At 43.4% G+C, this 17,622-nt stretch overlaps 1 protein-coding gene across 1 annotated transcript in view; it reads left to right on the forward strand.

Annotated features, from left to right (window-relative positions):
* Positions 1-277: 277 nt before the first annotated feature.
* Positions 278-17,622, forward strand: part of ADAMTS2 (ADAM metallopeptidase with thrombospondin type 1 motif, 2) — a gene marked incomplete at its 5' end in the record, with an annotated part of 109,685 nt that continues 92,340 nt past the window's right edge. Inside the window, one exon of the mRNA XM_009877351.1 lies at positions 278-437. Coding sequence (XP_009875653.1) covers positions 278-437 — 160 coding nt within the window. The remainder of the gene's footprint in view (positions 438-17,622) is intronic.

Here is a 17,622-nt window from a genome sequence, read left to right on the forward strand (position 1 = left end):
GAGTGTATTTCCTAGACAGAGTCTTAGACCTGTACTTCACTCATGTGGCTTGAGAAGTCCCTTTGGTTCAGGGTTGTACCTTTCGTCCTTTCCTGTCAAGTTGGGGAAATGGTGCTTAGTTTTGCCCTAATCAAGAATTCACCTGGTTTCCTCTCTGCATCCTAATTGCTCTCTGGAGAGCGCTAAAGTATGCTTAAGCATATTGTAACTGTTTACTCACAACGTCTGCTGTACGTGCAGTAACGCAGAATGTTCGATCTCTGCCCTGTTGCTGCAGGCCGGCATGATTCGCACAGACAAGGACGAGTTCTTCATTGAACCACTGGAGAAGGGGGCCCAGGAGGAGGAGGAGGGAGGAGGCAGGACGCACGTGGTCTATCGCAGAGCAGCTGCCAAGAAGCACCTTCCTGTTGAGAATGCGGATGCCCTGTATAAAGGTACGGCAGAGATGTTGATGCCAGCTAATGTACGAAGCGTAGCTGAAGGCATGTAGCCAACATGATCTGCTACCTCTGGCTTTATTTTAGTCTTGAAAATGGAAACGTGTTCTTTCCGCTCTGTGGGTGAAAGGGTAGGGAAGGAGTTGTGTCTTTACCTTGAGTAAGCAAGCATTGCAGCAGCCAAAACCATCTCCCGGATGGTGGAACTATGTGTCTTTAAAAGACCTGCCTTGACTCCAGAGGTAGCAAGCATAAAAGTCATGTGTCCTGCTGAGTCCCCAGGTCAGCGCAGGAGAAGGGGATGAAGCAGCAGTGCCTGTGCCTCCTGGGGAGAGGCAGCAGTGCTGGCTTTGCAAAGGCTACGTTGGGAGGCTGCAGCAAGGACATCGAGGCTGATGTGGTACGAGGGCTTCTCATTGACAGTGGCTTCTCTGGGCTGTCTTCAATCCCAACAGGGAAATAATGGTATCTTCAGATATGAACACAAGCTTCCTTGATTTATTTATATGTTTCCAAGTGTGGAATTTAGTGGACTAAGTATGTGACAGCCAGTGATGGAATAACAGGAGCTAAACATAAACACCTGATCTATGTAGTATTTTCTATTTCTCTGGTAACTGCTTGGATGTTGCACCTTTTTTGCTAAATAAACAAGGGATGCAAATCTGGTAAGTGGATGTTTTGACAGCTGATGTTAACACTGAGATTAACTGGGTCATTTGAGTGGAAACAACAAAATAGCTACTTTTTTGTCCCAAATGTGTGTACCAAACTGAAGAATTATTTGCCACTCGTATCCTAGTATTACCTTTTTTCAGTATAATAAGTTTTAAAGTATAAAGCAGTATGTTAGATTGTCCTTTTAAAAAGTCTTCCCAGTTACCCCCATCCGTTTACTATGCTACCTTAATAATTTTCAAAAGATGAAGAGTATGGTACCTGTTGTAAAAATGCTACTCTATACTTCTGCATATAGTAACCCCAGAGATGACCTGAAGGAACAGATAGTCACAGAGGGAAGGCACTGAAATTGGGGCCAAGTGAACAACATAAATCGTTCAATGTTCAGGTTGGAACAGGGAGGAAAAAGAAAGCAAGCAATAGCATTCAACTAACTTTTTTTTCCACTTTGGCCATCAATGTGACCCATGAATTTGTGACTGTCGCAGTGCTGTGTGGCCTCTTGTGGTTATCTTTGTACTCATTCTGGAGCAGAGCTGGGGGATGCAGGAGTCTGAATGCCACAATCCCAGAAGCACAGGACAGAAAATGCTCTGCTAGTAGGTGTTTATAGAATTATTGCAGTGTTGGAAAATATCAGCCAGTCACCGTGCTTCCTCTTAAACAAAAGGCACTTGATTTTATTCGCACCTTATGGCAGTATTTTTGGTTTCGGATGGTAAATATTCCTCAGGAGTAGGAGTCTGGTACACAGAAAAGCATAAATTGTAGATCAGCTCCAGTTATTGGCATGCGGTACCTGCTCGAGGAAGGCTCTGCTGGCAGTATCCGAGAACACCTCTGAGAAACGCGGCGCCGCACTGCGGGGCTGCTCGTGGAGCTCCCGCCGTGACTGGCAGCAAAGCTCCGTGCGGCGCGTGATGCCACCAGACTTCTGCGTCTGTCACCTCACCTGTGCTCTGCGCTCGCCTGAGAACTCAGGTTTGTGGGTTCTGGTGCAAAGGCACAGAGGAATAACGGCCGTGAGCCAGCACTGCGGGACTGAAAAGCGAAAGCAAGGCTGGACTCGTGCAGGCCAGGCTTAGCACTGACCATGTCTGGAACAGCGGGTGGTGGCGATACGTAGGAATAGTTGTGATTTTTCATCTTTTGGAAACAAGGCAAAAATGCTAAGGGTAGCAATCTTCCCTTCCATCCATCATCTTTTGATATGTAAAATTGATTAAAGATTAGATTTACTTTGGAAAAAAATCCCACTATACCATACAGGCTTCGTTTTTTTTTTTTTTTTCTCCATGAAACTCTCTTTGCCTTTAATAAAAGAAAAGTGAACAGCCACTCCAAAACTGGTCTGTTCTCCTCTACTTTTTATTAAACCTGGCTTCCCACCTCTGATTTGCTCTAGGCGACAGGCATGCTTTCAAAAATTGTAATTTTATTCTCCATTTTTTCTTCTTCCAGAATGCATCTAGTTTTGGTTAACGAATATCAAAATATTTAGTGACTGGGTGTTGATAAGCTTGCTGTGCTGCATGTTTCCATAGTGCTCTATGTTAATGGGCTTATTTAGGGAATACTTAGTAGGGCACTTTCACCATGCTGTATCTATTAAAAAAAAAAAAAAGAAAAAAAAAAGGTTAACCAAGAGCATTCCCCCTCTTCCACCATCCCTGGAGACAACTGCATTGTTGCCAAGTCCCATAAATTTACATGTGATGAATTGTAACACTTGGACTATTTTTAAAGGTCCAGCCTCCAGGAATCTTATGAATATGTGATGATTATTTTTTTTCCTTAGGTGAGCTTCTGGCTCTTTTAACTATTGATAAAACCTTAATAGTTTCTGACTGTGTAAATACTTTAAAGTAATGAGTAGCACAAAGTGGATAGTATTCCGTAATTTTTAAGACGGCACCTTTCAAAATCCCATGATATGTTAATTTAATCCCATGATTTGGGAGGGGATTGTGAGTCATGATTTTTGAATGTTTGGGTTTGGATAGATAAATGCAATTTCCTTGTAAGTATTCCTATCTCTGGCACTCTTTTCACAAGAAAGAGGACAAGCTGTTCTCTCCCCAGTGCAACAGGACGTGAAGGAATCGAAAGCTCCGTGATACTGAGTTGGCTCAGTCGTCATTTCGAGGACTTGCGGCTTGGCTGGGCAGGGGTCACAAGGGCTTTGGGATTTACTGCCCCAGTCGGCAGCTGCATTAGGATGCTGCTCTTAGGGAAATCTCTCCTGGTTCTCCCTTGCAGAAGTGGGTCTGTGGAGGACGAGATCCCAGGCGGGCACGGGGCTGTGCAGTGCCGGGTGGGGCTCTTCACGCCTCCCATCTCCGCGCAGAAGTGAAGAGCCCTTCGTTCTCAACGTGCTGCCGGGGCAGGTGGTCTTGTTTAGTTATTTGAGACCTAGAGGGCAAACGTGCTCATGTAATGTCTCTATACAGGGACATAGTCTCCTAAATGCAGCTCTTCTGGGTGGTGGCTTGGTGGAGATCTCAGTACCCTGAGTCAATCCCCCATGGCTGCCCAGGCAGAGAACTCCAGCCTGGAGCTGCAGGACAGCAAGAGAGAAGTCCTTGAAGCTGATGGACGCCCAATCTTCTCCAAAAGACAATTAGGACTAATGGAAGATCCATTAACAGGTTGTGAGGGTGGATTCATGCATAAAGGAAAAAAATTATCACATTTTCCCAACTGTGGAATTAAATTCTAGACTGTGCTATGGTGAAGTGGACCTGACAGCAGGATTTTTTTCTAGCGTTTTCCATATGCTATTATCTATCTTTTATAGTAAGGGAAAATGAGATTTCATTCCATCCATTTAAAAAATATGAGCAAACAAACCCCACAACCTCCTAAGCCCTCGAGAGATCGAGGTATGCATCTTCTTTTATGAAGGCTCTGCTGACGTGCTGGGTTTTAAGAAGTGGAATGTGCTGGGAGAGAATGGGCATGAAACAAGCGGCAGAACTCTAGCCGGTTTTCAGACCGTACCGGGTTTGCTGCTGCGTTTATGCAAAACCCCATCAGAATATTGGGAAAAGTAAATATTTGTTTTAGCAGCCTGAATCATTGTGTTTTGACTGGTGTAGCATTATCTGGAGAATCACAGAGTAAAGAGTGTAATATTTCTGCCTGTTTTTCCCCCTCTCAAAAAATACCATTTGTTAACGTACTGGAACAATGTAAGCATCGTATTTCAGGCAAATAATAATCTGCAGCAGAGTAGTACTGTGAAAGTCTGTATAAGCCCACTACAAATTAGGCTAATTGTTTTGGAAAGAGACATATTTTCATGTAGTAGTTGATGTATTGCAGGTATGGTGGGAATAAACCCTGGCAACTGCGTTTACTACTTGCATGCATATAATAATTTATCTTCCTCTAGATAAAAATAAGCAGCATGTTGAAAATATTTAAATATTTCCAGTAGAATTCTTTCTTACAAAGATGAGAAATGTTGCTTGACAGCAGTAAAACTTCCTACATGATAGAACTAGAATTAAATAGGCGAGTTAGAGGAGGTTGTTTTTTCTTGAAACTGCTAAGTTTTCCTTGCTTCAGTGTTCGTTAGATGTTAAGTGTAGAGGTGGTAAGTTTTTAATTAATGCTTATGGGGAGGTTGAAAACCAGCTTTATTTTTTGTCTCTACAGGCAATCTGATTATCAGGCTTGTAAGCTTTAATATCACATTTTCCCAGCTAAATTACTGTGTCTTTTATGTTGATCAGCTGTGAGGAAATGGTTATACTAAAACTTCCTTAAGGGTTGCCTTCTCTCTCAAAATCGTCATCGAAATAAGCTGCCCTGCGTATTATTGTATTGCTTGACTGATGAGAAAGAGAAACTCAGCTTTAGCTGACAGTTTTATTTACTGTGCAGATGAAAGATGACCTTAGCCAAGAGCACTTTACTGCTGAGGAAGACAGCAAGGTAACTCCAAATGCGGTTAAACCAGGCAGGTTGTTGTTTAACTGCTGAGTAAATCCCTTGGAATGGCCAAACCCAATCTGACACGTCCCATCACGAATGTGCTGTGGGCTGAGGCACGGACAGACTCGCAGCTTCTGCTGGAGACTCGTGACCCCTTCCCACGGCAACACTTGGGTTGGCTCCTGGTCAGACCTTCAGAGGGATGGTGCCTTGGCGCCCAAAGATGCGATCATTTCGTGTCACCCCGTGATGTACATCTTGGGGCAAACCCCATCTGTTTCTTTATGTTTTCTTTGATTCTGCTGCTGATTCCTCCTCGTATGTCAAGGGTGGCTAACATCTCCCCAGCCATAAATGCAAACCGGTCAGGTAAAAGGTGAGAAATAAGTTGCTGCTTCTACTCAGTTTAGGCAACCAACTCCTTTTTGACATACCCAGACCTCATCAGAGCAGAGCTGCTCCTCAGTCCTGTTCCTGACAGGTTCCCCCTCCGTGATGCAAAAGAACAAAAGCTTTTCCACCACCTCACACTGATGGGGTGTCCAGGAGTCCCGAGGGGTTCGGGGCTGATTCAGCGGGACAGAAATCCACGTCAATTTAAGGTGAAACAACTAAACCCTAGAAGTTGTTGGAAAAGATGAAAAAAGTTAAAAACATGACAAAGTTGTAACAATTCAGTTGCCAAAGCTTTTGCAGTGATATTTCAGAGGAAGACTCCTTCATCATAGTCCATCAAACTGCCAATGCCATTGATTTACTAATGTATTTAAATTACTTTTTAGAAACCAACATGCATCTGGTGTATATTTTTCTGGATTGCCTGAAACGACACTCAGATTGGCTGCAGGCTGGCTGGTTGCCATTCTAATTTACAGAAACTTTCCTCGTTACCTTTGCCGGGGAACAGTGCCTTCAGGAAACTGAAGTTTCTCCAAATTCAATCAATATTTCCTCTCAGCATGTACTCCTGCTGATTAATTACTGTTCCCTTATTTTGCAGTCAGTGAGGCGCTGATGACAATATTTTTTGTCTCCTTCCTACATCATCTGTGCATGATAAATACATCTGTCTTTCGCTCCTGTCTTGGGTTTTCTCTGAATTTCACATTGCAGATTCACGGGGCTTTTCTGGGAAGAGAAAGATTGAGGATTCAGTTGCGAATCAGCTTTTGAATAAGCAGCAAGGTTGTGCACTTATGAAAAAAATGGGTCTCTGGAGAGTGGTCTTAGGCCTTTGGATGTCACCCTTCCCAACCACAGGCACAGCTGATGAGGCACTTCTTTGCTAGCACAGGCAAATAAGACACTTGCAGCAATTTTAATATGAAACTTCAGGATAAATCTAAAGGTTTCTAATTTTAAAGTAGTGCAATAAATCAGCCTGAGTGATTAGGTGAAGGATAAAGAACAATGCTCTTACATGTGCTTGGTGCGAAATACAAGGAATAGCTTCTTTTTTTTCCAGATCTGATGGAATCTCTTTTACCACAGATTTCCCCAGCGGGTGCCCTTAGGTGGGCCACTGAATGGTCTCGGGTGAAAACCAATCCTTCCAGTGCTTCTAGGCCAGTCAGTTTCCTTTTGCCTGGAAATAAAATGATGATGAAATTAATTGAACTACATTTTTGTTGTTGTTGTTCTCAGCACTAGCAATTTTGCTGTGTTCTTTTGGAGGGGAAGGCAAGTGCTCACGTAAATAAGATGTGTGGTGATGCCTGTCAGGACCACAGCAATGCCGTGCAGGATCCTTTTACAGTGGGCTTTTTTGAATTTTTGAGTGCTTTTGAAGGTACATCGCATCTTCAAAGGATGTTTGCTTTTAATTAAACATCTCCTTTTTCCAAAAATCACTTTTGGAACAGTTGAATGTTCATTAACTACTTTTTCGTTATTATTTCGTCGTGACATCAAATCTATAGTCACGGCAGCACCGCTTTGTCCTACCAGTAACATAAATCCTCTTGTCCACAAGTAAAACTGGGATTATGGAGCGCTGGGCTGTGCCAGCGATGCCGCGGCTGGGACAGGGAGCAGGGAGAGCCCAGAGCTGTCACACGGGCCGGCTTCTCTGTGGATTCCTGGCACTGAGCTCTCGGCTTGCCCATAGACTCCACAAAATAATGAACTGTCACTAAATGTGGAGTAGAGGAATAGTGGTATGTTCAGAGGCTCCATTTCTGCATTTATCCCAAATTTTCTTATTAGGTGACAGACGTAGACTTCAAGGCAACACTTAAGTGCATGCTTAACTTTGAGCGAGTACTTGAATCAAATTGATTTCAGTAGGATTCAGATATGTACCTTAGGTGAACTCTTTTTTATTCTGAATGGAGGTGGGTTCATTCCTGTTTTGGTTATAAGGTAAGTTGCCAGAGTGAGTTACTTCCATTCAGATATGCATGAATTAAAGGTGAACAACTTAATTATTTGTGCTTATTTAAATATCACTGATTCGGTCATATCATTACCTAATGTAAAAATAAAATTAATTTCATTCTCAACTGATGAGTTCGTTTTAGCCTCTCTACTCAATTCAAACACTATCATAAAACTCTCCTAAGTGATTGCTGAGAACAGCTTGCAGCTGGAGTTGAATATTACCAAATGTTGCTAAGTAGAACAAAAATACAATAAAGCTGATAGTGGTCTGTGAAACAACATTTCCAGTTCTTGTGCAAATCCTCCTGCAAAATTTTTGTGAGAAGCTCTTAGGAAAGCATAGGGAAAGGGCTCATTTCACTTTTCACATTCTTCTATCAATTAATTCAGCACTAGGGGTGTGTGAAACTAAGCTTAATCACTTGTTTATTTATGTTTATGTTTAGTCAACACTTGTTTGTTTATAGACCACTTTACAACACATTTCATTAAGGTTGGGTTTTATTCTTCTTTATAATATCCATTGATCTCACAATCCTTAATGAATTTCACCTCCCCATCTCCTGGGAGGAAAGGGAGAACAAAATATTTGCCTTTTGGACAAGAGTAACATAAACCTTGTTTTTACTGAAAGCTGATCCTGTTTCTTGCTGGTAAGAGCCCAGTGGAAGAGCAGAGTTCATGGGACCAGCAGTTCATCAGTCAAGCCTTGCCTTCAGAGCCCACGTGAGCGCTCGCGTGGGAGAGTGTGTGCAGCCGCCCACAGGCATGTGAGGAGTTTTGGCTTATGAAAATGTATGTGCACACCCACACGTTTGGTTTTCTGCTTTTTTCGCATTTACTGATGAGTTTTTCCATCAAGTGTCATCCTCTTGGGGTTTGTTTATTTACAAGCTGTGTCTGTGTTGTCCAACTTGCTGAGAAAGACGGAGGATGGCAATGATCCAGCGGGTCCTGATGCCTCTGCTAGGCACAAAGAGGGAGAAACTTGTTCACAGAAAGACCTTAGTATTGTGTCCTGACAACCGGAAAGTGTTCTCCAACCCATATCGCTATTTAGGAAATGGATTCTGGAACTGAGAATTCAAAAATCTGGATAGCCTGTAGTGTTTACTGTGTTGTACAACAGGATTCAAACTCTGTGTTTAATAACAATACGCAAAATAGCATCTGGTATGCGTCACTAAAATAAGCTCTAGTAGAAAATGCCGATAAACAGTTCCTGTTTAAAATGTTTTCTGACTAGAAGTGGCATGAATCTTGTCTGCTGTCCATGATAATGATGATAAAGTGGTTTGATCAGGCTGAAAGCTCCAGGCATCGTCAAATAAAAGCAGTGGGCAAGCCCAGAGCTGCAAGGGAGATGGATATCCTTCAAACATCTAAATTTCTGTCATTTTTTGCAACAGAAGAGCCACATGTGAGGCCTTGTGAAGTGGTCCAGGGATTAAAAATGTGTTCCAGCTGGTTCTGACTGTTCTCAGCTGTGTGAAATCTGCTCCTCGGGGGCCAGTCACTGTAGAAGGCTGTGTGCCGCTGGTGTCTTGGTGCTTGCAGAAGTGGCACTGGAAGGGTCGCTGCGTTTAGAGCTGGGAATGAGAAACAAATCACTTGGTGTTTCTCTGCACTAATGTAATCCCTGGTGGTCACTGTTACACCATCTCTACTCCTGCTCACCAGTGCTGCCTGCTGGGTGAACTGGCTGGAGGAGGAGGACCCGGAGCGTTTCGCCTGCCCTTTGTGGATGAGGTGAGAGAGGGATGCAGGACTTTGGCTTGATTCTTCCCCTGGAGTGTGCAGGGGCAGTGAGGAGCAGGGAAGCACACGCTGCTGTGATGCTTGTGCTTTAGCAAAGCATGTGTTACGCTCTGCGGGAGGCTGGGGAGTACACCTGTAGTAACCCAGTAGTTGGCATGAATTAGGTGCCCAGTCTGCTGAGCCTCAGCTTCTAGCTAGAGCCTGTATTGGGTAATAACTTCCTGTAGCCCTTTTGTAACTCTTATTTATTTGTGTTCTCTGTGTTTTCAATTCCCTAAGCAATGCTTGGGGCTGCCTGGACTTTTTAGGTAAAAATAACTTTCACTTGAAAAGCAAGCACAGCAGTGCTAACTTTCAGTTTGGCTAGTGCAAGTCTTCTTTCCCCTGTGCTTTCCTGAAGTTAGAAAAGGCAAGAGGATCTTAGCCCAGGGGAAAAAAATAAACAAACAAACAAACAAAAACCAAGCCAGAAGAAATCTGATTTCACTTGCTTTGAATCTGTGCTTTGGTGCAGTAGTAAATTAATTTCTTCTTGAAAAGTTATGTTTGTCTATAGGTCAGAAAGACTGCTTTGAGACAGTGGGATAAGCAGGATAAAGCAGTAGCAGAAGCTATGTTACTGCAATGTTCTAAATGATCGTATTACAAATTATTTATAATTACTTTTTGAAATATTGCATCCCAAACATGTATAGTGCAAAGCCCTGCATACATGTTTGCTGGCGATAGTTTGAATTTAATTATCTTTGCTCATTTGAATATTGAGTTGCGTTACCTAACATTCACATGTTAGATTTAAAATGTGTCTGCAGGACTGACTTGGGCCATGAGGTACTCTTAAGCCAAACAGTGATTATTTTGTTACTGCAGAGGTGCCTTTTTGGATGTGAACCCTTTCGGTGAAGGGCCCGCAGGTGTGCAGCAGCCCCTGGCTGCTTCTCTGCCCCACTTCCACCTCCCCAACGTGGTGCGATGCTCTTACCTGCTTCGCGCCCTGCACAGCCCCACGTCCTCCCGCTCTGTTGCTGGAACTTTGCTGTCGGGATAAGAACGCTGGCTGGGTAATTGGTTTAAGCCAATCTAGCGCTGTGCTAATGACAGACTAATTCTCTCTCTTGTGGCCACACAGTCCCTCTGCCAGCTGCTGCTCTCTGAGCTGTGTCGCTGGGAGGGCTGCAGTCACCAGCTGGAGGCTGTTGGACTGTCCGACAGGGCCAAGGCGGGCAGCCGAGTCATTGCCGTGCGTGCCTCAACGCCCATGGAGACCCTGCTCCCCGCTGGCTGTCTGCCCCGAAAGAGGCCCTCACAGAGAGTGGCACCCGGTTCCGTTGTCCGCTTATTCCATCCCCGTGCGAAGGACGAGGCCTCTTACAGACTAAGAGGGTCCTCTTTTACCGTGTGGTGTTGCACAGCTTGTGGAACTCAGTGCTAGTTAATGGGTTAAATACTGTGTACTTTATTTTTCAGCAGGTTCTTTGATTAAAAGCCTGGTATACATCTTTGCTCTTCCTTTTATCGGGGAGTTTTTGTGCAGTCACTTACTTGTTCCAGCTCTCTGTGTGTGCTCGGACCATCTGGCACGGCTCTCCTGCCTGTCAGCCTGCGAGCCTTTCAAGGGGAAAAATTATTAATCACAATCTGGATGGCGAGGGGCTTGGGGATCGGGTTTGTTTCAACTCCAGCGCTGACAGTTCCACAGGTAGGTAGCTCTTCGGAGAAGGCTTCTCAGCAGCCCTTCGCGCTGTTGCCTGATGGGTGTACGAGGAGAGGCGGGCAGAGATGCCCCGGGCAGCGTGAGGGAGGCGGCAGGAGCAGCAGCCCTGGGTGGCTCAGCCTCTGCGGTCCCTCGCTGCTGGCCCGCTCGGAGGCTGCGATGCTGCAGGAGCCTCGCGGTGCTACAGATCGCTTCCTTTAGCACTGCTGGGCTTTCAGGCAGTTGTCCTTGGAACAAAATTCATTTCCCTGGGCTTTGCTCCATTCTGCAGGGTTTGGCCAATGCAGACCGTCAATTTTAAAAGAGACATAGATACTTTTTTTTTTTTTGCCGGCAACACTAATGTTTTAATGTCGCTTCGACAATCATAGCTTTTAAAAACCTTGAGTGTTTATTTACAGAATGTTTGAGGAAGGATACTTTTATCCAAGGAATGAGTCACACTTAAGACATGCTCAGTGCTAAAAGTGACCTAAAAAGAAAACCTAGTATTGGTATCTACGAGCTGCCACTTGTGGGAATTTTTTTTAACATATAATCTTGTCAGGTATCTGTGCACGTTGTGACCATATCTTTTTGCCTGTTGAGGAGAAGTTTTTCCTGTTGTAGATACGTTTTTCCTGTTGTACACATGGAGGCATATTACAGCTGCGGAAGGTGCTGCAAATAGCGAGAGAATGATGAGATGTTTTATGCCTGAAGCAGCTGCCTCCGAAACGCCCATCCCTGCGCCTCCCTTCAAAACCCACCTCATGCTTAGCAGGGAAGTCAGCAGAGAAAGTTCACTTTGGTGGAGGAATTATGTTCCCCAACTTTTAAAGAAACACAAACTGTTGTTTTGTTTTCTCTGTCTGATCTCATTTTTTGTAAATTATCTTCCATTCTTTGGAAGAAATTGGTGCTGTGGTTTGGGAGTGATGTGAAAAGAGGTGACACTTTGGAAGCATCAGCAAACCCAGGTTGCTTCATGGGAAAGCATCTGCTATGGCTGGTAGCAACAGTAACTAAATAGTGACCTGAGAAATTGCCCTGACTATTAATATATATGAAATTAGCAGGCACTGAGAATTGCATCTTCCAAGCTGTGTTTTGTGTTGCTGAGTGGGCAGCAATCCTGTTTGTCTAATTGAGCGTCACTGTATCGTAGTGTTCAGAGTTCATTCATCCTACTGGGTTTCTTTCTTTCTGTGGTTTTCCTTTTTTAGAGCAACACTGTTATTTATAGTAATGAACATCTCACAGTCGTTCATATCTTTCTCCCTGTGGAGTAGAGCAGAGGTTTGGCCCCCATTTTACAGAGATTTTCTCTGCATCTCTGTGCTCTTGTACCCATTCTTTCATGTTGAAGTTGGGTTGCCAAACCCTAGATATTTGGGGCTTGAATATATTTGGCTTTTAAAGCAGATTCTCAGCACATTAAAAAATTGGTTTTCATGGCGTTTGGGGAATCAGTTCTTTCAGGGATCTGAACTTAAAATGATGTATTGTTTAAAGCCATAAATTAAATCTGAGTTTAAATCGCTGTTCACAGGCTTGCTGGCCATTCTTCCAGCCAGCTCAACTTAGCCTTTTTCCAATGTCTGTTAAGAAAGCGCTGACTAAAGACCAAGCTGAATATCCTACATTTTAACTTCATATTCTACTTGCAAGCTGAAGTATTTTTTGCTTTGTTTTTCTTTAAGTGAAGTCTCTGGAGACTTGTTAAGCTATGAAATAGTTAGAAAAAGGCAGCCCCAAAGCTCTAGCTAGGAGTATTAAATGTCCTAGGCAGCCCCAAAACGCTGCTCAATCTTCAGCATAAAGCATAACAAACAGGGAAAATCTGCTTTTGAGTCACTGTGGGATGACTTGAATATAATTTCTAAATTTCTGGGTATTTTTCTTGGCTATCCCAATTATATGTGTGCAGAGAAATGGATGGTATTGACATTTCCATGGCAACCCATTGTAGTGTTTCAGATGTTGACCTTCAGGTCATAAACAGAATGTTTTTTGGAAGACTGGCAAAATCTACCAGTTTGCTTCAAACTGGATGGACAACAGCATAGCAACAAAATGCAGATGAGAAGATGCAGGCTTTGGAATCGAGTTTGAGCTGAAAGTTAAGTGGAAGTCTTGTTTAAGACTCCACTGATGGTACCATTGAGTGACAGCCCCGAGGGGTTAATTTCTGCCCTTTTTTCGCTGTGGATCTGGTTTGTATTTGTGGCTGGATGTGCGATGGAGGCAGGATGATTGTAAAAATGTTCTGGCAACTCCTATTACACTTTTGCTTGAGGTGCTAAGAGACTTCAAGAGAGCCTCACCTGGCTGCCTTCACGCTACTGGCAGGCTGGGTGGTGGCGATGATGGTCGGACGTGGCTGGCAAGGGCACACGATGTGAATTGATTAAGCCTTAGATCTCTGTGGAGGTGTACACCGGTCCATGATAACTGATTGCCTGCTGTTCCATTTGGGACTTCTCTTGTCAGACATCTTGAAGAGAATTAAATGGTCTTCTGTGCCGCTGAAACCCCATTGGAAAGCACAGGCAAAGGGCAGAGCGTTCCTTGCAAGCGAGCTGGCGCGGCTAAGCTCTGAAGATTTACAGCAGCTAAGATTGATTGCACTAGAGGATTTACAGTCCTTATGGGTCTCAGGTCAGACGACTGGAAAGCCTGGTTGTCTCTGAAGCGATGGCAGGGGCATTTCCAAGAATCTCTGGGAGAAAGAGGCCCTTAGCTGAAAGGCCACATTTCTTCCATAGGATCGTTTATTTTCAATTTTTGTGAGGTTTTGAAGGGAGAGCTCTGAGTCTTTGCGATGTGAGGTGGAACTGTGCTCCCACCAAATGAATTACAGTGTCTCTTTCAAAATCCCCGCAGGCAGTGCGTGCTATGTGATAGCTAATTCTCACAGAACTTATACAAATGCATTTTCTGGGAACTGCCTTTATAATAATAAATTACTGGTTGGCAAGTGGATAGGGTTCAGCCAAGCCATGCACTTGATCCTGTTCATGCTGATTTTAATGAAAAAGTTCCCAGTGAATTTACTGGCGAGAAACCCAGTGCAAGACTGTGGGAAACTGGGTAGCTGATTTTGCCTGATTTACTTTGAGATTCATTTGAACTCATTGAAACTAATCTCTAACTTGAAGTTATGTTAAGAATTGAACATTGAAAACATGACCTGTGTATTCCTAAAGATGGAATGTATCTATGAATGAAATGGAATGGACCCAGGTCCTCCTACTGAAGCCACACCACACGGTTCCTCATGCTCTTGAGACCCCTCTTACATCTGTTGAGAGAGAGAAACATCTTTCATTGTTCATGAAAAATTGTCAGAGCCCCTTGGAAAATATTCTTACTTTTCTTACTGTTGTGCCACTGTCTTGCTTGCATAGATTGAATGCTTTTATGGGCTATTTTACAGTTGCGACAGATGTGCTTTTATTGCTTAGCACACAGGCTTGTGACAATGTCACACACATTCGCATAATTTGCCCAGAATTCAGGTAGAGCTTTTTTCTGCCTTTGGCAGTTTAGCCACCATGAGATGATTAATTTCTTCTCCCCACTTATGCTTTGTCAATACCCTTCCTCATGTCAAGAAACACATCATTAATTTCAACCAGTTCAACCAATTTGTCGTTAATGAATCTGATAAGAAGCTTCCAGATCATAAGCGACCAAGTTATATATCTTGGGCTTTCAGTGCAAGCTGCTCCTTTTTCCTTTTAATGAGCGCAGTCTTTCTTCCCATCACCTGGGTCAGGTACGCCTCCCTCCAGTGTTTGTTACAGCTGCATTCAGAGCTGGGATGTAATTTTGATAAGCTCTGTCAGTAATAATTGTGCCTCCATTCCTTCCGCTGCTTTCTGATTAAATAATTTTCTGAATTTTCTTTGTGCAGCCCTCTTTTGGGAGACGTACTTCACTGTGCTTAATCTCATTATTCCATTCAGACTTTGTTTTTAATCCAATTTGCAGGACATACGTAGTGCCTTCCTTTCCCATAATACTTTCCAAAAATCACTGCTTTGTGTTCATGTAGCAGTACCTTCTTCTCATCCCTCTGCTCTAATTTTCTGAGAACTGCTTGACTGATTTCAATAATTGATTGAATTAGCATCGGACTGTTCTGTATGTTTCTTCAGTTCACCAAAACTATTTCAACTCTACAGTGTAGCTGTAAGAAGTCTAGAATTTTTACTCCTTGGCTCTGTTGCTACTGATTTGTTCTTCCAGTTCCTCTCTTTTTGTCTTATCTAGCTGAGCTGCTTCCTTTATTTTTATTTAACAAGTTAATTGGTCTAATTTAGGTCTTCAGATGATGTCTTGGTGATTTCCATCTTTCTAGAAATCCTGGTATCTTACATTTTCAAGGAACCAGGCATACCCCCTCTATATTTTGACCAATGTAAACCAAAACATCGTGTTGCATGAGGCCTTTGCTGCTCTCATGTTATTTTCTTCCAATTTACAGTGAAATTGTTGGAATAATTTGGTATCATTATGTTAGCATTTAAGAGAATTTCTCATTTATGGGCAAATTTGGCTCGAAACACAAAACCATAAGTCAGCCTTTGCTTCCCAAATCCAAAAATATCCATTAAATCCAAGCAAAGCATCTTTCAGGTCTGTTGTCATTGAAAGGAGTAGAAACTCTCTTTCCTGTACACTAACACCACAAATGTCTTGCAGTATTGGTCTCTCCTCATTCTTCCAGAAATCATTGTCACGTGGAAATACCTTTCTCATTTTCTATGTAATAAACAGAAGTAGTTCAAGTTTTTCAAAGCAACTTTCAAGTTCCTGAGATACCCAGGAGAAATTACTGTCTTCAGCCTCTATAGAAAAGGATCTCGGGAAGGTTAATTTTATTGGTTTCAGGATCTGAAGGGAGAATCAATAAGGCACCTAGATGCTTTGAAGCTCCTGGTCTGACCTCTGCCTTCCTGTTAGCTGTTTTCCTCTTGCTTCTCCCTCTCGCAATCACCTTAATGACAAAGTCAGGGTAAGCCCTTGGACTTCATTTCATTTCACTTTGCACTCTTAGAAACCGCAAAGTGATTAACAGGATGTTTCAGAAATGCTGCCAAGAGCTGCGGGTGAACTTCCTTCCCTTGGAAGTGCTGAGTTTGAGCTTGAAGAGGGGGCTGCTCTGCAAATCCAGGCGGGGATCTGCTCTCCTTTTGCAGAGGGATCTAAAGACACACACCACTGCTGCAGGTGCTTTCGGTGCTCTTGCCCTTTGCCTGGAGAAAACTTCCCTACTTTGAATATAGACACGTAGTGCCCCGTTCCTTCTGGCTGAGGGGCTCCGTCGGCTCCGGGGCAGGCTGGGTGAGGACAGCAGCCCAACTCACCTTAGTCCTGGGGAAGAGCAGCTCTGGTGCACGCTCAGTGCACCACAGTTCCTTGCCAGGATGGGTGGTAGGCAAGGTGGAATGGCACGTAGCAGAGTGAGGAAGCGGAGAAGGAGTGCCATTTAGTGTCTGGTTGTAGAGAGAACTGTATGCTTGCAATATGTTTTGCCTTCTGCTGGCAGTCCTGGTGTGAAAAGCAGCATAGCTTAATTAAGCGATGTCAAAAAACTCAATTCTTCCAATCTGCCTTCCAATCTGAAGTGCTGTTCTTTGCTGATTTAGCTGTATCTTGCAAGAAGTATATATCCTTATGGCTAAATGATCAAGTTCCATGAAGAATTTTGGTGTCACCTGCTTTTCAAAGCATTTGAGTAGGACCTGGACAAATCTGCTAGGCCCTGCGGATCATCGCTCTGTCCAGGATTTCCCAAACAGCAATCTGGGTGTGCTTTGGCCAAAGTGAATCTGCAGCATCCAAATTGTGTGGGACTTAATATAATAACAACATATGTGGGACTCGGTGTGCATGTCCTGCACCACTGAGCCACCTACACACTGTAATCCCAGTACACACCGGTTGCATCCTCGCTGTGTGTGCTTGGGGAATTTTAGAACATGCTCTGCACATGTGAGACTGTGCTGGAGAATGTCTTGAATACACAGGGTGCTCGTGTGGCTCACTTGTTCCAGTACATTGCAGCTGCTCGAGATTTATTGCACTTACGGAGCACCCGTAATTTATCTCATGACCAGCACTCTTCTATGGAGGAGTGGTCCAAAACACCAGTAGCTTGGTCAGACATCTGGACATCTAGAAATGGGAGACAAACAGCCAGTGTTCTCCAGTTCCACTTGGGCAGAATTTCTGGGAAGATAAAGAGCAGAAGTAGGAGGAAACCTGGATGAGCGAACTAATGCCAGAACTTTAGTCTCAAGGATGTACTGTTCTCAAGAGCTTTGGTAGGATTGTGTTTGATAAGAATTAAGTTACAGTCAGTTTTGGATTGTGTTGTTGAACAAGGTGAAGCTTTGTTTACTAAACTAGAAATGAAGAATACGAAAGAAACTTGTTATTGGGTAAAGATTGTTTTTTTTACCAGAACCATCTTCCACTGAAATATGAAATATCCTTTCCAAATGCAAAAGTTATGCAAACATGTCTGAATATAGAACTGAAACTGGAAAGCAGTGGGTTTCTTTTGCCAGTTTTGCAGAAGGCCACCCACAAAGATATATTTTGATTTTTTTTTTTCTGTTTCTTGTTTCTTTTTTTTTTCCCCTCTGGACAAAATACAATAAATGTTGTCCAAAATCAGAGCCTATTTTGATTTTATAACCACTCTTATCCAAGCAGGAA

The sequence above is a fragment of the Apaloderma vittatum genome, unplaced genomic scaffold (assembly GCF_000703405.1).
Source record: "Apaloderma vittatum isolate BGI_N311 unplaced genomic scaffold, ASM70340v1 scaffold571, whole genome shotgun sequence".
Classification (NCBI taxonomy): Eukaryota; Metazoa; Chordata; class Aves; order Trogoniformes; family Trogonidae; genus Apaloderma; species Apaloderma vittatum.